The sequence below is a fragment of the Schistocerca gregaria genome, chromosome 3 (genome assembly GCF_023897955.1).
Source record: "Schistocerca gregaria isolate iqSchGreg1 chromosome 3, iqSchGreg1.2, whole genome shotgun sequence".
NCBI lineage: Eukaryota > Metazoa > Arthropoda > Insecta > Orthoptera > Acrididae > Schistocerca > Schistocerca gregaria.
In genome coordinates this window covers 876307422-876334282 of record NC_064922.1, presented here as the reverse complement: position 1 = coordinate 876334282, position 26861 = coordinate 876307422, and the positions used below count along the sequence as shown (strand labels likewise).

Below are 26861 nucleotides of genomic sequence, written 5' to 3'. Positions count from 1 at the left end.
TTTGCCCTAGTCCATATTCACCTACTATGTTTCCTTCTCTGCCTTTCCCTACTACCAAATTCCAGTCACCCATGACTATTAAATTTTCGTCTCCCTTTACTATCTGAATAATTTCTTTTATTTGATCATACATTTCATCAATTTCTTCATCATCTGCAGAGCTAGTTGGCATATAAGCTTGTACTACTGTAGTAGGAGTGGGCTTCGTATCTATCTTGGCCACAATGATGCATTCACTATGCTGTTTGTAGTAGCTTACCCGCATTTCTATTTTCCTATTCATTATTAAACCTACTCCTGCATTACCCCTATTTGATTTTGTGTTTATAACCCTGTAGTCACTTGACCAGAGGTCTTGTTCCTCCTGCCACCGAACTTCACTAATTCCCACTATATCTAACTTTAACCTGTCCATTTCCCTTTTTAAATTTTCTAACATGCCTACCCGATTAAGGGATCTGACATTCCACGCTCCGATCCGTAGAACGCCAGTTTTCTTTCTCCTGATAACGACATCCTTTTGAGTAGTCCCCGCCCGGAGATCCGAATGGGGGACTATTTTACCTCCGGAATATTTTAATGTGGTGCGTTAGCAAAACAAATATGGCCAGGACCATGTAAATATTCTTCATTTCGTGTGAGAGGATCCGTGGTCCACTAGTCTACAAGTCTATGAGGCTTCATGGTTCTACGGGTCTTCCCCTCCAGACCTCGCCACTGCTAACTGTGACACTGCTGTTCCTGCTGAGACTGGGGCCGTTCTGCCACTCATCCACAATTGCTCAGGCAGACAGATTTCTCGTACTAGCGTAGTCTACATAATGCCAATGTGGCGTAACCGATAGCCCATCTGCCTAGTAAGCAGAAGACTCTAGTTCGAATCGACGCGCTGTTACAAATTTTAACTCAATGCTGTGCCCTAGTTCATTATCAAAGATAAATACGTTAAATGTATTCGGCGTCTCGAATATGGACAACCATTAACTGTATAACTGAATATTGCATATTCCCTGAATTTATAAAACACGTAGAGGAACATGGAAGAACTTGGTTGAAGAAGCTCTACAATGATGTACTCAAGACCGGAAGGGTGCCTCAACAGTTCAAGATCGCACACACATTAGCAACCCTCAAACCTGGGAAGCCAATAATGACCCCTCGAGCTACCGGTCAGTTGCATTGCTGCGTGTGTGCTTCAAACTACTGGAGCGACCACTCTATAACAGAATACAAGGTATAATAAACAACATAACCCCAACATATCAGTCTGGTTTCAGAAGCAAACAGAGCTGCTGTGAGAGGTCATACCCTTGACATCCTACATTGAGGCTGGATTCCGAAAGAAACTAAAGACATTAGTGGCCTTTGTTGATCTGTCAGCAGAATATGACACTGCGTGGCTAGATGGACTCCTGCTGTAGTTAAAAAAAACTTTTCCCAAGTAAGAAACTGACGACACTAGTGGGATATATGTTAACCAACATCTACTTCAAGGTTAGTGTTGGACAAAAACAGAGCAAGTCATTTACCTTGAAAAATGGTCTCCTCCAAGGGTCCGTCCTAGCAACCCCACATTTCAATCTGTATACCAGTGACATGCTAAACACTGCTAGCGCACAGTTTTGCTATGCCGACGACCTCTTCATAGCTGTACAAACCAGCACACTTGAGGAAGGAGATGCTACGTTATCTAGAGACTTAGAAACTCTCAACACATACTACAAAGCATGGAGACTCCATCCAAATGCTGCAATGACAGAAGACTGCGCATTCCATCTAATCAACAGAATTGCAAACCAGCAGTTGACTTTGAGCTTCTGCCAACAAAAGGTTAGACATAACTTCCAGCCTAAATACCTTGGTGTCACACTAGATCGGTCTCTGACGTATAAAAAACACTTGGAAAATAGAAGCCAAAAACTAAAGAACCGAAACAACATCGTAGAGAAACTAGCTGGTCCAACATGAGGTGCCAACGCATCGACTCTACATACTACAGTATTTACACTGGTGTAGATAGTTGCCGAATACTGTGCTGCATTGTGGTAACACAGTGCCCACACGAGGAAGCTGGACGTACACTTGAACGAGTCAAAAAATGGTTCAAATGACTCTAAGCACTCTGGGACTTAACATATGAGGTCATTAGTCCCCTAGAACTTAGAACTACTTAAACCTGACTAACCTAAGGACATCACACACATCCATGCCCGAGGCAGGATTCGAACCCGCGACCGTAGCAACAGCGCGGTTCCGGACTGAAGCGCCTAGAACAGCTGGGCCATAGCGGCCGGCTGAACGAGTAAATGAGGATTATTACTGGCACATTAGAATCCACCCCGATCCCCTGGCTGCACACCATCAGCAACATCCCACCATCGGAATTACGACGCCAAGAAGCAATCGATCGAGAATGGAGGAAACTACACCACCCATATTACCCACAAGACTTCCCAGTTCATACAGTCTTAAACAACCCTCCCCCAGATCGCTTAAAATCTCGCAATCCACTGTGGCATAATTGAAAGAACGATAAGAAGTTCGTCATTAAAGGCCAGTGGCGCAAGAGGTGGAATGCTGCAACAGTAGCACATCGAGGTATCCAAGACCCAACTGCCAGCCTACCAAGATTTCGTCTGCAGAAAAGTGAGTGGACAAGGCTGAACAGAATTAGAACTGGCCGCGGCAGGTGCAGCACTATGGTGCACAAGTGGGGACTCCGGTATTCTCCAGCCTGTGATTGTGGGACCCGAGAACAAACTGTTCAACTCCTCAGAGCAAGTATCCTGGACCATATAGTGACTTTATTAATGCTACTTCCTCTGTTGTTAGTTGGCTTCAATCACTAGATATTGAACTGTGATTAAATGTATCTGCCTTTTTTTTAACTTGCAGTTATACCAGTAACATTAGTGAGTAATATTAAGCTAGTAGTTTCCACAATTTAAAAATGTGTAGAAAATTTGTGTCAAAAAGTAAAACTAAAGTACATGTAAATACTTAACTAGATATACATGTAAAATTGAACTTTATATACTTGTCAGTGTTTGCTATTGTTGCCATACGATAATGAGAGTTGAAACTTCCTGGCAGGTTAAAACTGTGTGCCCCACCGAGACTCGAACTCGGGACCTTTGCCTATGGCGGGCAAGTGCTCTACCATCTGAGCTACCGAAGCACGACTCACGTCCGGTACTCACAGCTTTACTTCTGCCAGTACCTCGTCTCCTACCCTCCAAAGCTGTGAGTACAGGGCGTGAGTCGAGCTTCCGTAGTTCAGATGGTAGAGCACTTGCCCGCGATAGGCAAAGGTCCCGAGTTCGAGTCTCGGTCGGGCACACAGTTTTAATCTGCCAGGAAGTTTCATATCAGCGCACACTCCGCTGCAAAGTGAAAATCTCATTCTGCATAACGAGACTTGGTAACAAGGAAGAGAGGATGAGTTACGATTGTGGACGGGGCCGTATTCAATTACTGTTGGTTACTTTATTTTTCAATCACGTACACTTTACTTGGAAACAACAACAATAAAAGGTGACAATAAATTAAGAAGTGTTTCACGACCGAAGGCCTTAATGACAACAAATTCAAAACTATTTCTCGATTGAAGGCCCCAATAGTGATAATTTAAAACTGTTTCACGGCTGACGCGTAAATAGCCATCTTAAGAAACAGATAAACTACTTCAACTTGCAATTACAGTTATTAAATTTTTTTTAAAGAACAATCATCAAAGTCTCACTGCTAGAATGGAATTGTCTAATTAAAATTTTAAGGCAAGTGACACTCACGGCTGAAGGCCTTAATGAGAGTAAATTCAAAATTACTTCTTGGCTGAAGGTTCCAATAGTAATAATTTAAAAACTGTATCATGGCTGAAGGTCTGACTAGCAATCCCATAAGAACCAGTTAAACATCTTCAAATTACAGTATTCAATTTTTTTAAGGTCTGCCATAAATCTGACCAAACGAAGGAAACCAAGGAGAAGGGGGGGGAGGGGGGGGGGGGCGCAGACGTTGCTCCAAGGATCAACCTGGGAAAGTCCCTCAAAACTTCGGAAGCGATGAGACAGGCAACCAAGAGTTGCATTCACTTCAGGAGATGGTATCTCAGACTAGTGGCAGTTTAAACACATGACCTGTAATCATTTGCCAAATCTACCTAACGATGGAATAACACACCCAAGCCGGAACCGGCGGTCAGCACCATGTCTTCAGACTACAGTGTTTAGAGCATCCGGAAGCAGAAAGGAACCACTACTACCAGAGCAGAAAAAAAAACACACCACCTGGTTCACAAATCAAGGAAGCTGTCGATCTACACTCCTTATCTGACAGCAGCGGCAAGGCGAGGAAAAGTACACTCACGTAACAGACACTAAGCTCCATGGCAGGTAACTGGGGCGTTGGCAGCCACTAGGCAGGAAAAATACCCTGGTTGAACTTCACCAGTAACAACATATAGAATTCAAAAATTGATAATAAGAAGTGGAGGAAGGCTAATTAGGTTCACCTTCCCCAAATGCCCCACTCACTGGTCTTCGTCTCGGCGACACTGCGAGCAGCAACACGGAAGCAAATGGCGAAAGCTCACAATGGTGGAGGTTTCACTGCGTGAATTATGGTCCACTCAACTTAAACTTCTTGGGTCCGGTTGACAATGAGGTTGTACCCCTCGCGGCTACAGCTCTACGGTCCGGCAGTGCTTGCGTGCCACCAGTGGTCCCGGCGTGTTCCCGCGCTCCGCGCACCTGGCTGCTCGTCCATCCCCAACCGAACTACCGACTCACACGACACGGAAAACACCACAACGTCGACCCCAAAGATAGTGCCACCATTACTAGATATCGATAACCGCCGCTGCTGCCACTAGCGGACACACAACACTTGGAAACGGATTGGCGCCAATAAACACAAGAAGAAGACGACAACCGTAACTGCACCAGCTAAACGATGCCAACCTAGCAACGGCACTAACGCGAGCCAGAGCACGGCTCAGATACATAAATAAATATACAAATGACGACATTGAAAATTTGTGCTGGACTGGAACTGAAGCCTGGATTTCCCACTTAGAGTGTGCAGACGTCTTACCATTTGGCTATCGGAGAACGACCCATGGCCAGACATAATCATCCGCACATCGTCAACTATGCCTCGTAATTTGGAATATCGCAGGCACTGCAATATCGACACGGGGCTAGTGACTGTCAAGTGAAGTGTCTCCCCTATACAGGAATATACGTAATGGATGTGTCAGAACCTACTGTAGGTACATAGTCGACGGCATATGGAAGTTTGATCTAGCAGTGGTCGTGCTCGGATATCCAATTGGTAAGGCGACCGTTAACGAGGAGCTGGAAATCCAGATTCAACATAAATTTTCATTTTCCTCACTCCATTCTACACCTGATGGTTGTCCATATTCAGAACTGCTAATACATTTAATGTACCTCTTAACGGCTGTAGTCGTCTCAGTGCCTGTTATTTAGTACACTACTGGCCATTAAAATTGCTACACCAAGAAGAAATGCAGACGATAACCGGGTATTCATTCGACAAATGTATTATACTAGAACTGACATGTGATTACATTTTCACACAATTTGGGTGCATAGATCCTGAGAAATCAGTACCCAGAACAACCACCTCTGGCCGTAATAACGGCCTTGATACGCCTGGCCATTGAGGTAAACAGGGCTTAGATGGCGTGTACAGGTACAGCTGCCCATGCAGCTTCAACAAGATACCACAGTTCATCAAGAGTAGTGACTGGCGTATTGTGACGAGCCAGTTGCTCGGCCACCATTCACCAGACGTTTTCAATTGGTGAGACACCTGGAGAATGCGCTGGCCAAGGCAGAAGTCTAACATTTTCTGTATCCAGAAACGCCCTTACAGGACTTGCAACATGCGGTCGTGTATTATCCTCCTGATATGTAGGGTTTCTCAAGGATCGAATGAAGGGTAGAGCTACGCGTCGTAACACATCTGAAATGTAACGTCCACTGTTCAAAGTGCCGTCAATGCGAACAAGTGGTGACCGAGACGTGTTACCAATGGCACCCCACCCCATCACGCCTGGTGATACGCCAGTGTGGCGATGACGAATACACGCTTCCAATGTGCGTTCACCGCGATGTCGCCAAACACGGATGCGACCATGATGATGCTGTAAACAGAACCTGGATTCATCCGAAAAACTGACGTTTTACCATTCGTGCACCCAGGTTCGTCGTTGAGTACACCATCGCAGGAGCTCCTGTCTGTGATGCAGTGTCGGGGTAACCGCAACCATGGTCTCCCAGCTGATAGTTCATGCTGCAGCAAACGTCGTCCAACTGTTCGTGTAGATGGTTGTTGTCTTGCAAACGTCCACATCTGTTGACTCAAGGATCGAGACGTGGCTGCACGATCCGTTACAGCCATGTGGATAAGATGCCTGTCATCTTGACTGCTGGTGACTCGAGGCCGTTGGGATCCAGCACTGAATTTCGTATTACCTTCCTGAACCCACAGATTCCATATTCTGCTAACAGTCATGGGATTCGACCAACGCGAGCAGCAATGTCGCGGTACGATAAACCGCAATCGCAATAGGCTACAATCCGACCTTTCTGAAAGTCGGAAACGTGATGGTACGCATTTCTCCTCCTTACACGAGGCATCACAACAACGTTTCACCAGGCAACGCCGGTCAACTGCTGTTTGTGTATGAGAAATCGGTTGGAAACTTTCCTCATGTCAGCAAGTTGTAGGTGTCGCCACCGGCGCCAACCTTGTCTGAATGCTATGAAAAGCTAATCATTTGCATATCACAAAATCTTCTTCCTGTCGGTTACATTTTGCGTCTGTAGCATCTTCGTGGTGAAGCAATTTTAATGGCCAGTGGTGTAAGTCATGAATTATCTTGTATGTTGTGACAGCCAACTACATGTGCCACACGGCGACATTATGAGCTTGAAACGCATGTGCGCTCAGAGTCTCAATGGGCTGTCATCTGTCATAGGAATCAGTGTGATTTTCTAGTGCCTCCATCCGAATGTTTGGGGTAGATATCCTTTTTTCTGATGTAGTTTAAGTACATCGTATTGTTACAGAGTGGCTCGCAAATGCCAAAAACACGAGCAATGACAACACGGGAGGTGGCTCAATGTTTCATAAAGCAGATGACCTAACTAGGGGAGAGGAATGCCGCGTTACAGAGGTAGGCAGACACTTTAATGGCAGATAGTGAGCATCGATAAGTCGGACAACGTATACCCGATCTTTCTGGGGGACTCTTACAGATAGTCTAGTGGCTCATTTTTCCAGTAACTGAGGATGTGTCAGGATTTATTGCCATACTGGAAGCTGCTGCTAGCATGGGTAATTGGCCACACGACATACATGTGCGTGTGGCTAAGTTACGATTAGTAGGCGACGAAAGTACGTACAAGTACCAGAATCTTGAGCCGTTAAATAAGGTGGACTCGTTTGAACAACTTTAGAATGTGTAACCTCCCGCTTCCTAATCGGCCTACTGGATTGCGATATAACTGACCACTACCGCATATGCCTAATGAAGTTTTACACTGGCGTGGCAACAGGAGATTGTCACGCTTTTCCACAGCACAACAATTCATGAGAAAATAAATGAATCAGAAGACACTGTATTTGCAGTCACTTATTCTGAAATACTAAATTTTTGAAAGTAAAATTAAATGAAGTTACTGGCTTATCTTAAACTTTGTTATATTAAAAAATGACTTTCAGTAACCTCAGTGTGACGCAACGCAAAATTTAGGAAGAGGCAAGAAATTTACTTGTGATTAGTGAAAGACTGAATTAATTTACTTTAAGCAAATAGCAATTGATTTTTCTTTTAAAATAACAACAATAAAATACATGTAAAGTCAGCAGAAATCACTCGCTACGCTAAATACAGAATAAATGAAATTGCACGCTCTTACTTTGTGCTGTATATATGTTTATTACATTTGACAGTGAAATTTTACTTTACTTTAAGTAGCCTCTGTCGTGCAATACAAGAATGAACAGTTGCTGAGGCAGAAAATTTAGGCTGAAACTGGTCATTAGCAAACACACAAAACGGGCGGTAAATACAGTATTTAATTACGACACTGGGCCACTGCATATAAAGGAAATGGACCTCGCCTGGTAATAATCTCTGAGGACAATGACATCACAGGTGCCCTGCAAGCTTTGACTATTGCAAGTTATTATTCAAGTTATTCATACTTTGCGAAAGAAATGTTGCTGGGCAATGCCTATGTAAGTTTATAATTTTTCACTTACCAGTCTTACGATGTTGTTGACGGTCGGACGACGAGGAATGTAGTGCAAGGCAACGCTGAGCTGCCGTTGTTGCTGCTGCTGCTGTTCGATGAGAACCCCGAGTCGCCTCCAGAGCCTCGGATAATTGTGGGACAGGCAGTTGGAACTGCAGCTTCCTCCCCCTGTCCACTCGCTCCTACCGTGCGCTCAGGTTAACAAACCAGGTGCGTCTACACTGGCGCAAGCATACCTGCTCACCGCGGTGGCGGGAGTCCCCAACAATCACTTTCGCACTCTTTCATGACTCAAGCTACTCTGCCTCCTGAAATGAAATGATCGTATGGCGTTGTTGGCCGGGGTTGCTCGGGCGCCGTATTAAAGTCCTTTTTTGGTGACGCCACATCGGTGACTTCCGAGTCAATGATGAAAATGATAATGAAGGATGCACAATACCTAATCCCCTTCCAGCAATCGAACTCGGGTCACCTGCACAGCAGCCGGTAACGCTACTGCTACGCTACAAAGGCGCAGTACTCTGCCTGGTTTCGCGACAGTGACTATCCATACGCAAAGATGAACAATGCCACAGCTCGTATCATTTTGTCGTTGCTATCGATACATTTCAGTTAAGTTCCCTTGGCTATTACCCAGCAATTACAATATTTTCTTTATAATTACAATCAATTATGTACAGTCAAAAATAAACACACTTGTACATCGGTTACGTATTAAGTATAGTTTATGTGACACAGCTTACAGCTTCAAAAACAAAAGTACAGCGCAAGTTAAATAACAGATATTAAACGGCGAAAATTTTGGATGGCGCAGAAGGTAGTTTATCTGTATTTTCGGTGGTACAAATGGACTGTATCAGGTGTATCACAAACAGAATAAGTCCTCAGGGAACAACTTAATGCGAGGTATCAGAAACGAAACGAGTAGGTGGAGACATTCTTGGACAGAATTACGAAATTTAATGCACTAATTTATGACGTGAGGCAGAATGACGAGATGGATAAACTTATCCTGCAAGATATAAAAAAAAGAATGGCTCTGAGCACTATGGGACTTAACATCTGAGGTGATTCAGTCCCCTAGAACTTAGAACTACTTAAACCTAACAAAACTAAGGACATCACATACATCCATGACCGAGGCAGGATTCGAACCTGTGACCGTAGCGTTCGCGCAGTTCCAGACTGAAGTTCCTACAACCGCTTTTTTTTTTTTCTTTAATCTCATTTTGTTCGCTTTTGTTCGTTGCATTTGCTCGGGGCGGACGTCGTAAGACATCCATTAAAGTTCGTTGTTGATCGATGAGCTCAGTTTTTTTTATTACAGAGGGCACATAACCCTCTGACCGAACACGCTAAGCTACCGTGCCGGCTGTCGCTCCGCCAATCCTGCCGGCTGCAAGGTATCCCGATATATCTAGGAGAGTACATATGGAAAATATAAAAGGACTGAAGTTATCACGAGATATGTTTTATGATGTAAGGGACAACGATGTGGTATCACTGAGGTCAGGACTGCTCAGTTTTTGCTTTGGCGCAAGGAATTTTTAGGAATTTATATAATTATTGCCCTGTGACAACAAGGGGTACAACATAATACTACGGCTGCAATTTTTGAATAAGTATCATGTAAAAATTGATCTTTCGCAGCATACTATCGAACTCAGTCAGATATTGATGCAACTGGGAACGATCACTGCAAGTGGTACATTGTCGCAAGGCTCACTGAATAAATTGTGAACGTGTTCGCACAATATACAGAACCGAGAAGCACAGGAAAATTACTCTGGGTGTGTGTGGATATTGATCTACCGAAATACGTAATGTCTGATAAAACCGTTGCGAAACAGTGACGAATTGAGGACGAATTCCACTGGGAACGCTATTCAATGACCGCAATATTAGTACTGCAAACAAGAAAAGTGGAAACCTTGGTTGTAATACACATGAAATGTATTCGCAGTTGTGAACGCGGACAACCACCAGCTGTATAATGGAATGACGACAGTCAAAATTTGTAACGGATCGGGACCCGAACCCCGATTTCCCGCTCATCGCGGTTGGTCGCCCTACCATTTGGCTTCCCGAGCAAAATCTACGACCAGACCAAAACTTCAATACACTGGTGAGACCTGGTGGTAGTCAAAGGGAAGCAGGATTCGGTTACGATTGTGGACGGGACCGTAATCAGTTACTATTGCTTGCCTTTTACAATTACACACAATTTATTTTAAACCAGTAATTCCAGACTCAATAATAAATAAAAAAAATACCAAACGTTATTAATGAAGGAATAAACACAGTATAAATAATAGTGGTTCAAATGGTTCTGAGCACTATGGGACTTAACAGCTGAGGTCATCAGTCCCCTAGAACTTAGGACTACTCAAACCTAACTAACCTAAGGAAATCACACACATCCATGCCCGAGGCAAGATTCGAAGCTACGACCGTAGCGGTGTTGCGGTTCCAGACTTAAGCGCCTAGAACCGCTCGGCCACTGCGGCCGGCAAATAATAGTGTTTTCAGTGAGTTACAATGTAGCAAATCACCATTAAATACAGATACAACAGATAATGCTTTAAAAGCAAGCTAACCTATCTACCTCTTATATATCTCTTTCACCCCAGTCTATCGTCTTATGTCTGTGCTCGATGAGAATAACTTACAAGCTGCAAGAATATAGCGAGAAAATTCCCAACTAACAATGGGACTGACATTCACAAAAGAAAAGTATGTTTACTTTCATATACACTCCTGGAAATTGAAATAAGAACACCGTGAATTCATTGTCCCAGGAAGGGGAAACTTTATTGACACATTCCTGGGGTCAGATACATCACATGATCACACTGACAGAACCACAGGCACATAGACACAGGCAACAGAGCATGCACAATGTCAGCACTAGTACAGTGTATATCCGCCTTTCGCAGTAATGCAGGCTGCTATTCTCCCATGGAGACGATCGTAGAGATGCTGGATGTAGTCCTGTGGAACGGCTTGCCATGCCATTTCCACCTGGCGCCTCAGTTGGACCAGCGTTCGTGCTGGAGGTGCAGACCGCGTGAGACGATGCTTCATCCAGTCCCAAACATGCTCAATGGGGGACAGATCCGGAGATCTTGCTCGCCAGGGTAGTTGACTTACACCTTCTAGAGCACGTTGGGTGGCACGGGATACATGCGGACGTGCATTGTCCTGTTGGAACAGCAAGTTCCCTTTCCGGTCTAGGAATGGTAGAACGATGGGTTCGATGACGGTTTGGATGTACCATGCACTATTCAGTGTCCCCTCGACGATCACCAGAGGTGTACGGCCAGTGTAAGAGATCGCTCCCCACACCATGATGCCAGGTGTCGGCCCTGTGTGCCTCGGTCGTATGCAGTCCTGATTGTGGCGCTCACCTGCACGGCGCCAAACACGCATACGACCATCATTGGCACCAAGGCAGAAGCGACTCTCATCGCTGAAGACGACACGTCTCCATTCGTCCCTCCATTCACGCCTGTCGCGACACCACTGGAGGCGGGCTGCACGATGTTGGGGCGTGAACGGAAGACAGCCTAACGGTGTGCGGGACCGTAGCCCAGCTTCATGGAGACGGTTGCGAATGGTCCTCGCCGATACCCCAGGAGCAACAGTGTCCCTAATTTGCTGGGAAGTGGCGGTGCGGTCCCCTCCGGCACTGCGTAGGATCCTACGGTCTTGGCGTGCATCCGTGCATCGCTGCGGTCCGGTCCCAGGTCGACGGGTACGTGCACCTTCCTCCAACCACTGGCGACAACATCGATGTACTGTGGAGACCTCACCACGCCCCACATGTTGAGCGATTCAGCGGTACGTCCACCCGGCCTCCCGCATGCCCACTACACGCCCTCGCTCAAAGTCCGTCAGCTGCACATACGGTTCACGTCCACGCTGTCGCGGCATGCTTCCAGTGTTAAAGACTGCGATGGAGCTCCGTATGCCACGACAAACTGGCTGACACTGACGGCGGCGGTGCACAAATGCTGCGCAGCTAGCGCCATTCGACGGCCAACACCGCAGTTCCTGGTGTGCCCGCTGTGCCGTGCGTGTGATCATTGCTTGTACAGCCCTCTCGCAGTGTCCGGAGCAAGTATGGTGGGTCTGACACACCGGTGTCAATGTGTTCTTTTTTCCATTTCCAGGAGTGTACATGGTCACTATCATTATTATTATTATTATTATTATTATTATTATTCCTGATTGTTATAATTATTTTTATTGTTATAATTATCATTTTACTACTGTTATAATCTCAATTTTTTTGTCTAACATCAATACTGCATAATACGTTAAATGTCCTTAATGTTATTTAGAAACTGTAACTCGTTCAATCTGAGTATGCCTGGTTAGGTGTAAGAGAGGTCCTGAAGGCCCTAATCTTGCCAGGTAAAATAAATGCATAAATAAATGCATAAATAAATAAATACTGTGATCTGGGCAGAAGACCTTACACGCCAGGAATGGCAATAAATTAAGAATTGTTTAAAAATCGCCGCAACTTACAAATTACAGGTTTTGAAATATTAAAGACAAGTCGCCACAAACAACAACAGACAGCATCAGATGCCAGGAATGGCAGTAATAAAGGTTTTAAGGCTAACTGCTAAAATACAAATACCAAATTAGAATTTTAAGGCAAATGACCAACAATCACGGCTGAAGGCCTTACACGCCAGGAACGGCAATGATATAAAAAAATTTGAAACCTGCTGTAAAACAGTACATACCGTAGCAAAAGTTAATTAAAAAAACAAGCAACTGATCCAGACGGTTCTCCAGGAATCGACCTCTGAGAAGGTCCGGCAAAAAACACTTTCGCGAGCGTTGAGATAGGCAGCCAAGAGTCGCATTCTGACTGACGTCCGATAAACCAAATGCAACGATGGAACACTAAGCCAAAGCCGGAAATGGTAGTCTGCACTACGTCGAGAATACTGCGTTCAGAGCCCCCAGAACGAGAAAGGAATCATTACCGCCAGAGTAGAGAAATCACCAACCGACCTACAATGAAGAAAGCTGTCAAAACTACGCGCCTTACCTGACAGCAGCGGCAAGGCCAGGAAACGTACACTGCCGTTACATACACTAACCCCAGGACAGGTAACTGGGGCGTTAGTGGCCACCAGGTAAGATAAATTACCGCTGACTGAACTTAACAAATTGTAACAAGTTGAACGCAGTAAATAATAATAAGAGGGCGAGGAAAGCTAATCAGATCCGCCGTCCCCAAGCACTCCGCCCGCTGCTCTTCGCCCCGGTGACACTACGAGCAGCAACACGAACCCGTCACTGGAGAATCGCGAGATATCACAATGGTGGAGGTTTCTCCACTTGGATTGAAATGCACTCATCTTAAGGCTTGCTGGATCCGGTTTACGACGAGGTCGTGCGCCCTTGTGACCACAGCCCTCTCATCAAGCAGTCCAAGCGTACCAAAAGCGGTCCTGTAATGTTCACGCACTACGTGGATCTGGCTTCCCCTGCGTCCCCAACCGATCTCGCCACTCACACGACCCAGCAAAACGACAACGTCGCCCCAAAGATAGGGCAACAGTCACATATATCGATAACCGCCGCTGCTGCCACTAGCGGACAGGCAATGCTTGCGAAACGAGTCGCGCCAGTGAGCATGAAAAGAAGAGACATAACCGCAACCATGCCAAGTGAACGGCACCGTCTGGCCTCCATCAGAGGGCGGGAATCTACAAACAGCACCAACGCGAGCCGCAGCACAGTTCAACTTCAACCATGTGTCTATAACCTGTGCTCAAACTTCCACTGTGTGTATTTCTGTGCAGTCACTCACCCGGTGTCGGTGGATAAATACGATATTGCAGTGCCTGTGTTACTCCGAATTATGATGCGTGGTTGGCGACGGATGGCAGTTTGGGTCATTCAAATGGCAGTCTGACTTTGGCAGGGCAACAGTGAGGAATGTGCTCGGCCGTCCACGCCGCTGCGCGCGCGGAGTGTTTGTTTACTTCCACGTCACCCGCGCTTCTCAGTCGAACAAACTATAATGGCCATCTCTGAAACGTCCCCTTAGAAAAATTATACAAGACTGTGCTTAAACTGACACACAATAGTTTTTAGCGCAACGCAATCTGACTTCCAATAATCCCTACAAGAGAATGGCCCTGACTAACATTAACCTATATGTTTCACAAATCACTTACCTCACAAAAATCTTCGTTACTCGAACTACTGCACTACAGCGAGCGCCACTACTGCCAGCTAACTAAAAGATTCAGACTACGGAAGTCACTAACTACTGATAGGCACAGTTAGCAAATGAAAGATTTTAATACAGAACAAACAATGTATTTACCTTAATAGTCATAATATATATATCAGTTCATGACACCATTTCTTACAAATTTCAAAACTCCGCCATCTCTCTCCCCACTTCCACCACCGCTGGCGGCCCACCTCCAACTGCGCAACGCTACACGCCGCTAACAGCCAACTGCCGCTGCCCAACACTACAGTGGCAGACAACAATGCAAACCAGCCACAGACTGCACACAGCACAGCCAGCGATTTTCATACAGAGCGCTACGTGGCGTTACCAATAAGAAAACCTAAACAGCCTACTTACAACTCTTACAGGAACAACACCTTTAAATTCACCTTTTCAAATGAATACGCATGGCCCAAAGCAATGGCCGTTGAACGCTTCCTACACGAGGACATGAAGATTCCCCGTGACGATCTCACCGGCATACACCTACAGATCATTTGCAGCGTCGTTTATGGTTCAAATGGCTCTGAGCACTATTGGACTTAACATCTGTGGTCATCAGCCCCTAGAACTTAGAACTACTTAAACCTAAAGACGTCACACACATCCATGCCCGAGGCAGGATTCGAACCTGCGACCGTAGCGGTCACGCGGTTCCAGGCTGAAGCGCCTAGAACCGCACGGCCACACCGACCGGCAGCGTCGTTTATGTTAGATGACTTCAGACATTACCTGCAACGAGATTATTCAACGGACGCGACATGGAGTAAAATTTCGACACTCCAACGGCAATGTCGGGCCTGTCGATGTGGACGACACAGGACTTGCCCTTCGAACGATCCGTGTATTCGAACGGCCTTTCGAGGTGCACGAAGAAAAGTCAGCGAGCCGCTAATCCCGTATGGATACGTCCACAGTCATGTAGCCGAGACATGGGCGCAATTTACGATGTATCTGGTGCTTAGTGGTCTGAGACAAATCTGAATAGATCACAAACGGAGCGTCCCATCGTACATTTCTATAGGCGGCTGCCGTGCTGTGGTCATTTACGACAGACTGGTTGTGGCAAAGAAGGCCACGACCGTAGTGAATGCCTGCAATGCTGCATCACACAACTACGGCACGACGATACAAACGGCGACGGAACCACAGCCACGCTTCCAATCACCTACGCGGTGACATCGCAATCCAGCCCTCAAAAGACGCAGTTGAGCGTCTCTCAGGACTGATACTCCCAAACTCGTCACAGCAGTTTGCCACCGGCAGTGAACATGACTTACAACCGGACACACACACACACTACGAGTTCAGAAGGATACCAGTGAGAGTCTTATGGAAACTGAAGCTCGCATCACAGCATCCGCACCGGAAAGGCACCACACGCCGATACACATTGCAGGAAGCAAAAGTCGCCTAAACGCCGAGAAAACCGCAGCAAGACATGAGAATCGGCCACTGATCCACCTCCGCAGGACGAAGAGACGAGCCAGCCGATGTGGTCGAGCGGTTCTAGGGGCTACAGTCTGGAACCGTGCTACCGCTACGGTCGCAGGTTCGAATCCTGCCTCGGGCATGGATGTCTGTGATGTCCTTAGGTTAGTTAGGTTTAAATAGTTCAAAGTTCTAGGCGATTAATGATCTGAGATGTTAACTCTCATAGTGCTCAGAGCCATTTGAACCATTTTGAACGAAGAGACAAGCATAAATCTGACGGCATACACAACAAAACATTCTCCGCTACTACGAAGACTCGTTCTCCACAAGAGGGCGAGGCGTCCAACAGAGATTGTGAGCAAGACCCGCGCCCAAAAGCCATGGAACATGGCACGCCCGTCGTCGCAGAAGCAATTGAGCCGACTCGGTCAGCACTGCCACCTCTCACCAAAGTTGAAACTGACGGTCCATTTTCACCGGCGGATCACAGGGATTTACGACCTCGACCCCAAGCGGAAGTGAGAGCTGTTCCTTCGCCAGACCAACACTAAAATGAGGGATGCTCCTACGACGACTCCTGCGACCACTATGGACTTTCACAATACTCTATCGCAACCTTCACCAGCTGTGAGCATACCGACAGCATACCAAATAGTTACCATCAACACCAATAACGCCAGCTCCCAAGTTCAACTGCTCCGCGACACGCTAAGAGCAGCGGACGTCGACATCGCCCTACTACAATAACTGAGGACAGCAACTTGGTCCGGGTCTTATGGATATAAGACGTACGCCGCGCCGGAGGCTATGGAACACACGGACGCAGCCATCCCCCTCCGAGATGTCGCATATCTCCCAACGACGCGAGGGGTGATCGTAGCAGTTGATAATAAATCTCTACGGCCCATCCGCACAGATAAATGAAGAAGTCGCTCCCAGTTCGTCACAGAAGATATCACACCTTTAGTTTTCGGCAGAGGCGATCACCTCATCGTGGGTGGAGATTTCAAATGTGTTCTCGAGAGTACAGACCAACCGATAATTGGACATCAAGAAACCGTCAGATTTTTAATGGAGGGAAATGTGTTGGCCACAAATTAAGGGAGACCAAGACTTGAATATAATAAGCAGGTTGAATTGGATTAAGTTGCAGTAGTTACTTAGAGATGAAGAGGCTTGCACAGGATAGACTAGCACAGGCAGAACGATAAAGCCAGCTGAAGACCACAACAACAGCATCTCACGACTGTGTGGCGCAGTTGTTTAAGCCGTAAACCACAAGTCCAAAATCCCAGGCTTTCTTCTGGAACTAGTCGCTTGTTTCACCGCCAGCAATGATTTATCAATAACAACAAACGCAACCCAGAGCCGGCCGATGTGGCCGAGCGGTTCTAGGCGCTTCAGTCTGGAACCACGCGACAGCTACGCTCGCAGGTTCGAATCCTGCCTCGGGCACTGATGTGTGTGACGTCCTTAGGTTACTTAGGTTTAAGTAGTTCTAAGTTCTAGGGGACTAATGATCTCAGATGTTAAGTCCCATAGTGCTCAGAGCCATTTTTTTGCTACCCAGAACCACAACTCGGGGACCACTTCAAATTTCAGGTGCTTCTACGGCAGTTTATAGAAAGGCAATGGTATGATTAGATTTATGACAAGTAAAGCATTGTGACGTATACACCAATCTCTGGCTTGATGGCAGTTTTACTTCCTTTCTGGGGACCGCCCACTAATATTGTAATATATCTGAAAGTGTCTGTTACGCAGTTCCGCAGTCTCGTCTGCCACTGATATCAATGGAGATGCTGTTTCATGTGGAAATGAATTTTCCAGAACTAATGGCTAACATTCCTTTGAAATTGATATTGTCCCCTGTTTAAAATCAACTTCGAGCTAAATTGCAGCAATTATTATGCTTTCTACTGGAGCCCAGGAGAAATTACAAGTCTTCCTAGGAAAGAAAACTTGAGACAAAACATTTACTCTTTCTTTCTTCTGATTAATCACATTCAACACATACGTGATTTCATGTGTGTGACAGATATAAAACTGAAGTCATCATCTTGTGGTTGAAGTTCTTCTGACCGTGTTTGCTTACAGACACATCGTTTTTTGGGAGGGGTCCACCCTGAGCTTAACTAGTTTCTTTTTCTTTTCTTCTATTGACCACACATGTTTAGTTGCAGTTTCAACATCATCAGTGGACATTCGTTTTCTTTCTATTAAAAAACAAGAAAAAATGTTCTTTACTGCTTTCGCAAATGTAAAACCGAGTTTTTAAGAAAGTGTTTAGAAATCTGATAAAGAAAGAAACATTTGTATAGCATATACACATTGTTACCACATGCTGTGATTTACTTGTTCTTTTATGTTTTCCATTACATTTGTTTTTCTTTCACTGTCTGTCATCTGTCTGCAATCGTATCCCCACACTGCATAATGTAGCATTTTTGCTACATGTAAGTTATTTGCTTGTAAATCTGTAGAATGCCAACAGGTGGCAGCAGCGCTTGTGTCAGAGTGTCTCCTTGACTTCTGTGAGCTTATGTGTAACATTGTTGTTTCTTAAATCTCTTAACTCTCTGTTGTATTGTTGTTGTATCTTTGGGCTGTTGTGGGGGAGGAGACCAGACAGCGAGGTCATCGGTCTCATCGGATTGGGGAAGGACGGGGAAGGAAGTCGGCCGTGCCCTTTCAAAGGAACCATCCCGTCATTTGCCTGGAGCGATTTGGGGAAATCACGGCAAACCTAAATCAAGAAGGCGGGACGCGGGATTGAAACGTTGTCCTCCCGAATGCGAGTCCAGTGTGCTAACCGCTGCGCCACCTCTCTCGATTTTTGTATTTTTGACAAACGTGTTCTGTGATCTGTAATGGCGGCTGTCTAGTGATATTGAATTAGAGTGCACATTTACAAAGCAAATATGGAATTCTGAAGTTTCAAAAATTATCTTCCTATAGAAAAGATACAGAATTATAGATATCAATGTTGGCTCCGTGGCTTTTTTTTTGTTTTTTTTTTTGTTCTAGTAAGGAAAATATGTCAAAATGTAAGTGTGGCGTTTTTGCTTCAACATGCAGCAAAGGTATTTTTTACTGTCTACAGTAATTGCCAGATACATTTATTTGTAGTTGTTTCTTACATAGAAAATCGCTATTTGAATCTAAGTAACAGTTTTCGCTGCTAATGCTGTTAATGGGAGTAGTAATGGATGTAAATTATTTTTATTTTAGAGGTATGGACGTACAATTCATTGACAACAAAGGTGACTCAGTTTCTGACCTGACTGTAAACATAGACACAATAGTTGACAATATTGAGGAGTATTGTCTAACAGACTCTGAATCTGACGACTGTAATAATGAAACTTTACATGTCTCCATAGTTCCAGCACCTGATTCCTTGCCTCATATGCCTAATATGAATGGTAAATCTGGGTCATCAACGAAAAAGCTGAGAAGAGATCATGTAATATGGTAGCTGCGTAGCTTTGATTTCCGACTTGACACAAAAACATTCAAGGAGAACCTCCATCTACCAGATGAAGTTCGCCCTTTGGAAACACCATTTCAGCCCTTCGAATATATGTTTACAGATGAGTTACTGAATGACATTGCAAAACAAACAATATTATATAGGTTCAAAAATACTCAACGAAGCCCAATAATACGAACTCTGAAGATCTTTCAAAATTCATAGGAATTTGTATCATATCATCAGTCATGTGTGCAAGAAACACTAGGCTAATGAAACCCAGCCATGGGGTTATCTCTGATACGTGAAACAATGTCAGTGAATAAATTTGAGAAATTGGGGCAGTTCTTGCATTTCAGTGACAACATCAAGGAAATTTCTCATGATCAACCAAATTGTGATAAGCTGCATAAAATTCGTCCAGTCATAGAGTCACTAAAGAAGCAGTTTTTCACAATACCACTTGAAGAAAAACTTGCAGTAGATGAGCCGATGTGTGCAACAGATTCAAGGCACCATCTAAAGCAATACATGCCTCATAATCCACACAAATGTGGCTACAAAATTTTCATGTTGTGTGGTATATCTGGCTTCACTTATGATTCTGAAATTTATACTGGACAAGAAAATCTTCCTGACACACCTCCTCGAAGATGAACTGGCCTTGGGTGACAGTAGCAATGGTTCTCAGAGTAGCACGATCTATTCCAAAGCATGTGGGTCATAAGTTGTACTTTGACAACTACTACACATCTTTACCTCTAATGACATACTTGGCTTCTCAAAGAATTTTGTCTCGGGGAACTGTGAGCAGAAACAGAATTCCAGACTGTAAACTTCCAACAGACGATGATTTGCTAAAGGAGTGAAGGAGAACATCTGTGAAGCATGTGACAGACGTAAGTGGAACAGATGTATCCGCTGTAGTGTGGAACGACAGTAAATGTGTGTCACATTACTGTCAAAGTGAGCAGAGGAACTACCGAGGTGTGCAGCCGAAAGGTATAATCGCGAGAAGAAACAGAGGGAAGTGATAAGGGTTATTATGTGATACAGGAATATAACAAACATATGGGGGTTGTGGACCTTCATGACAGTCTGCTTGGACGTTACAAAATTGTAATGGTACTTTAGACTATTTTATCATCTGATAGACGTTGCAGCCATCAATGCCTGGATTCTCTACAAGCTTGTTGCAAGGTAAAACACAGGTTTAAAAACACTGAAATTGTCTAAATTTCGGATGGACGTTGGGAGCACTCCCTGCAAAGTAGAAGGGACACAAGGAAAGCGAGGTAGACCAACATACAGTCCTTAAATGAAGTGAAAAGGTCTCCTACTGCAGCTCAGCCAACAATTGATGTACGGAGAGATGGTGTCATTGACCAAAAGTGATGGAAAAGTGTTAACGCTCTACGTGTGCCAACTGCAAGGCGTTTACGGTAGTCCAGTGTGAAAAGTGTGGAGTAGCTCTGTCTCTGAAGAAGAACACTGATTGCGTCAATTGAATAACGGTCCTTTTTTTACTGTGTGCGAGGTACCGGGGCTAGCAGTGTATTTAACACTAAATTCTTCTAGAATATTCATATGGAAATGATGCTCTAAGCCCCCCCTTTTCTAAATCCGACTTTTGATGTTGCACATGGATTAAGAAGAAACGCGAACTGACTGTAATCGACCCTGAAAGTGGAGTAGAAAAAAGTTTGGCACTTGCGATCATTTAATTCGATTGAAATTAATTAGATAAAGGAAAGTTTCATTTACATAGTGAGAAATGAAAGGAATGCTCTAACGATTAACAGAATGAAAGTTCTGTCCAAAATAACAATTTGATTTGTTATGACTAAATTCAAAATAGTAAACAAACACATGAAACATTTACAATACGTCAAACGGGATACTCAAATAAATGCTGTGAAGGTGAGGTTGTCCATAAACTAGATTGTGACATTTATGACCAAGTGGTATGTGGAGCCAATTCCTTGCAACCCAAATCTTAAGAGAAACACTCAGACAACCCTACATTAATTGCTGGAAGAGTAGTGAGAACTCAGGTAATGAACATCCAAGGCAGAACCACGTTAGAAAAGACGGGAACAGGTGCGCTCTGCTGATCTCTGGTTAATAAAGAGCAAATTCCCCAATCTGCCGGTGCTGCGGATACACATTACCAAGCTGTCTTCTTAGCTGCAAGGACACGATCTGGCGTACCGGAAGCGATGGCTGGTTGCTTCGACGTCCCGTCGTGGTGATGATAATGGTGCGAGTAAAGCCAGAAACAAATAGTCCTGGTCTGGTTGTTCCAGACTAAAACTTCCTATCAATACAAATGCCCTCTGAGGATGACGAATAAGGCTCACCACACAATCACTAATGGTACAGTGATAGACTTTAACAAGCGAAGTCACACAGTAACTCCAATACAGTAAACTTTAGCCAAAACTGCTCAAGATGGACAACATAGGCCGCTTGTACACAGAACGCTCAATTGCCAACTGTACTCATAAAGTTACATTGAAGTCGAAACTTTAGCAACTTCGTCAAACAGTTACAATTTATTGAAGGTATATTAGACAGCCAACAGAAGGCAGACTGTCCAGAGCAGCGAGAGCTCAGTCTTGTAACCTACCCCAACTGAAAGGCAAGAGACGACCCTCTCAAGAGCACCTGTACAAGCCAAACACAGAACATTCCTGCCCCCACGACAGTGGCCATGGTTAAACGTTCCAATCAGCAACTCGAAAACCGGCGGAAAATTCCACTCTATTGCCAACGCACTACTATTTCACCACTGGAGATACTTGGCGCCAATTTCTGCGCCGATTGTGCTACATCACAGAGCTATCCCCTGAGCCAGCCAATCACAGTTAGGATTTTGCAGAAAACGCGGGAATTAGCCCGCCAAGACTGCCTGGGAACACAAGTCATTCCCACGCCTCGCTGGTAGCCCGCCAGAAAGAGTTTTCAGTAAGTTTCTGTGCAGTAACGGAATCTCTAGCCCAGCAGCTCCGTCAGACCCCTGTGGGCATGTCGCTCCCTCTCTTACGACAATGTCGGCGTCTGGAAAGCATCCACTCGACTCCCTCATACCCATCCGCTTAGCCCTTTCAAGTTCAGCAGAACCCGACTGTTACCGGACCACCCGGGTGACGAGAGATGCTGCGTGGGAAGTCCGCATGTGAAGGAATAACGACTTTTCACCGTGCATGCAATTAGAGAGGAAAATCGTATTAGATAGAAATATCAGAGGGGGCTCATGCAACCTCTCAAGTGTCATGCCGTTTCTAAATATATCATGGTGACTGACAGTTTTGCAAAAATAAGACTGTTTTACTATATTGTGCTTAATTGTATCTTAGAAGTTATGAAATATTGATAGTACAGTTTGTTAAATTGTGCTAATCTAACCTATTTCATGTCACATTGTATCAAATATTAGTCTCACTGCATGATGTAAAGATTCGGCGCTTTTTCGTTTTGTACCCATAATGCAACAATAAATGAAAATTTAAGGAATCTTAATAGTTATAATTCACTTTTTCTACTCAAAATTATTGTAATAATTTTTTACCACGATTTCATAACCAAAAATAAATTCACGCAGTGTAGGGATTTACAAATGGTGCAGATGATTATTTTTTCCTGATTTTTTATAGAAAGAAAATTAAATCCCACTGATGATGTCGGAATTCCAGCAAAACAAGTCCGAAAAATTGAAAAAAAGAGAAAACTGAGTTATGTGCAAGGCGGGGCCCTTCCAATAACTAATTTATGTAAAGCTGCATTGTTGTGCCATCAGCACGACACAAACTTAATTCTAGTGGGGACACGGGCAAACAACTGATTAATTACATACAGTCATACAATTTTGAATAATCAGGATACCAGAATGCCCTTTTCTATTGATCGTTAAAAAGAATCAGTACTTGTTTAAAAATCTCCAAACACGATTATTCCTTCCTGACAGGAGCTGGAGAAATTCATTGACACGTTCAACGCAGAAGCGAGCTTCCTGTGCGAAAAGCTGGCGGAATCGAATGGTACAGAAATAGACCTGACTGTCTGGCTCATACTGACCACATTACGCACTATCCACGCCACAGTTTTTTCCTTCAAACTGGAAAATATAGAGCCAGATCTAAAGAAGCAGGAGGAACTTGCTGCTGAAATAGTTGATTGCACAAGAGCTTTCTCGGTAAGTTACTGAAATTTTCATCATCTGTTTTTTAACAGTTTTGCTAATTTTCAGATTATTTTCTGGAAATTATGGTGCTCACTCACAAATCCATAACTTAGTTTTATGCACACCTATTTTTATACAATTTAAGTTTTTCGTGACACAAGTGGAGAAATTATCGACGCATTTTCGCTAATCATTAGCAACTAATTCATCGTGCTTATTGGATATATTACATAGAGCTAAACTTCTAAAAACTTTGCAAAAATATTTCAATACTTATGCTGCATTAACATAAAACAATTAAAATAAGAAGTCTACCTAGTTTCGATTTTAAATAACAACCACCTTTAAATACGGAAGAAACATACAGAAAATCGCCTTAGAAAATTCTCTTAACAAGAGAAAGATGTTTGCAGAAAGTACAAGATGACAGAGTATATCCTACTACTCTGCTAAAAAATGATTTATCATAGGTGAAAACCATCATATATAAAAATAAACCTACATCACAGTCGCCTTTACAGTGTTGCTCGACAAAAATTTATACTTTTAAATTAACGTACCATGCATATACAAAACGCGGGTTGAATACTAACTGGATATACCAATAGTAATGATCGTGATTTGACATGCCTTCGTAAAGACATCAACATGAATAAGAAAAATTTTTTGCACAGCAACAACAATACTGAGTTTGGATGTAGAGCTGCAGAAATACACAAAAACAAACAAATATCTTAGCAACAAATATTTCTGCCATACTAGATAATCTAGAATTAGTCATAGCAAAAATTTAGTAAGCCGCGTTTGTAACAAATATCCTATAAATTAGACATTTGGAAATACAGGGTTCCAGTATAACATCGAAAAGTGTAACAAAATACCGTATTCTTACGATACGTGGGTTGAACAAACTAGCTGTATCAGTAAAAATCGCATCAGTCATTAACGTTTGACTGTATGAAAGGCAAGTTGAGCGAAAAAAGGCTTTTATGCAACGGCACAAAAACCGAGATAAATTCAATACCTGTAGGAAATTAACTATAGTAAATAGTCCAAAATGAGATCTAATATTACAAGCAGTAATAAAATTGAGGCGAAGAAAGTGCCCAGCTTGATTAAGTAGTAATCATCTCTACAGCAAATCATCAAAAATACTAATTAGTTTTACTGAACTCTTTCTGCTCTCGGCTAATTTATCAATGAAAGACCTCAGTATTTCCGGCCCTTGGGCTATGTGACTGCACAGCCCCCATTAGCCATCCTAACTGCCCTCTGTACGTAGATTTGCATTCAGAATCGCTTCTACGTCTCAAGAAGAGGCGCACTTTCATCATTAGCTTTTTCTCGCTGAGGCTTATATATATACTGTTACATAATGACTTCGAATGGGCTTCATTAGGTCAGTCCGGCTGGAGATGTTAACAGTGTATTAACACTGATGTAAAAATGGCTATTTTATATATTATGTTTAATGACTACTTTGTCAACCAGTTTGTAATATGAAATTCTCATTTTGGACTGTTTACTAAATTCTGATTCATTCATTTTCCATAGGTGTTGGACCACTCTTAGTTTTTGTGTCGTTGCATAAACGCCATTTTTTCCGGTCAGCTTTCCTTTCATGCAGTTTCAGGTTAGTGATTGGTGTGATTTCTACTGATTGTTCAGTCTCTGTCTCGTAAGACTGTGGTAAATTGATAAATTTTTCGGTGTAACACAGGAACCTCATGTATTTTCAAATGACTGTTTTATAGGATATTTGTTCCATATGTGACATGTTCACGTTTTATGACTTTGTTGTTTCCTTTAGTTACTTTAAAATTTTTGTCTAGTACGGCAAAAAATTTTTGTTGCTTAAGATATTTGTTTGTTTTTGTGTATTTCCAGAATGCACAGCCTGGACCTACTTTGCTGTTGCTGTCTAAATTGTTTTTCATGTTCATGCAGGTTTCTATACGAGTGCATGCCACAGCACGATGGTCACTACTGGTATATCAAGTTCGTGTTCAACCCACACTTTGTGTACGCGTGGTAGCCTAAAATCTTTGTTGAGCAATACTGTAAAGCTAACTGCTATATATGTTCACTTTTCTATATGATTGTTTCTGCCTACGATGCTACGTCATTTTTTTACCAGAGTAGTAGGGTACATCCTCGTATTTTGTACCTCCAGCAAACATTTTTATCTTGTATATTCAACTTGTTGAGAGGTTTTCTTAGGCGATTTTCTGTATTTTGGCTGTTTTGCTTCTTTGCGGATCTGAAGATGGATGTCGTTTACAGCCGAAACTAGCTAATCATCTTATTTTAGTTGTTTTATACAAATGTAACCTAGGCATTACAAGATTTTTGTAAAGAAAATAAATTTTAATAAATCACATAAAGGCCGCTTTTCCATTCCTGACAATGTCAGCCATTACTAACAGAGCTATTTCTCATCGGTATAGGGAAGAAAGCAATGTGTCAACATAAGAAAATGAAGAAAGTAAGCTAATTTCGTGATTGGTGAAGTACGATGTACGTACAGCTCATATAAATTAACCTTAGGATGCTACACAACGTAAACATTACGTGTGATCAATCAACGACAAATGTCGGTATGCAAAAATTTCGCTGTGTGTGTGTGTGTGTGAATGAGTGCTTGAGTGAGAGAGAGATAAAGTACACAGAAGTTGCTTAAGTTTAATACAAATGGCGAACGTGTAAATGGTCAGTATTTGCTATACTTTTTGCTAATAAATTGTACTGTAATTGTGGACTAACTGATTCCTTCCATATCATGGTGAGAGACAGCAATTTTGATACATGGAATATACTAATAAACAGCTAACTTACTGAATCTGCTCACTAGATGGAAACATAGCAGCTTTACGCAAGACCCTAAAGAGTTACATTTTAGAGCACATCCGTAATTGTTGTTTTCATAGGTGTATATATGTGCCTAGCATTCACGATATTTGACTGGTAGTGAATTTGTTTGTTGCCTTCCAACAGTCTGAAAGTGGCGAGTTTTTAATTTATTTTATAATGTAGGAAGCTAAAAAATTGTTCTTCGTGTTCTGCTGTATGTGTGATGATTTACAACTCGTTAAACGCTGTAAGTACTTGAACAATTTCATACTTGATTCCATCGAAAAGAATCAATATTTCATTGACACAGGATGATGTATTTGACACAGACCGCACAAAATATAAGCAGAAAGAATAAAT

General features: G+C 43.4%; 1 protein-coding gene across 3 annotated transcripts in view; it reads left to right on the top strand.

The window, feature by feature from the left end:
* LOC126354972 (cytochrome P450 4g15-like) overlaps positions 1–26861 on the top strand; it is a 332675-nt gene that overhangs the window by 84979 nt on the left and 220835 nt on the right. For 2 of the 3 annotated variants that reach the window (XM_050005056.1, XM_050005057.1), the window contains exon 3: positions 23436–23663. The exons of the other annotated variant lie outside the window; for it this stretch is intronic. In XM_050005056.1, coding sequence (XP_049861013.1) covers positions 23436–23663 — 228 coding nt within the window. The remainder of the gene's footprint in view (positions 1–23435; positions 23664–26861) is intronic. 3 annotated transcript variants of the gene reach the window in all.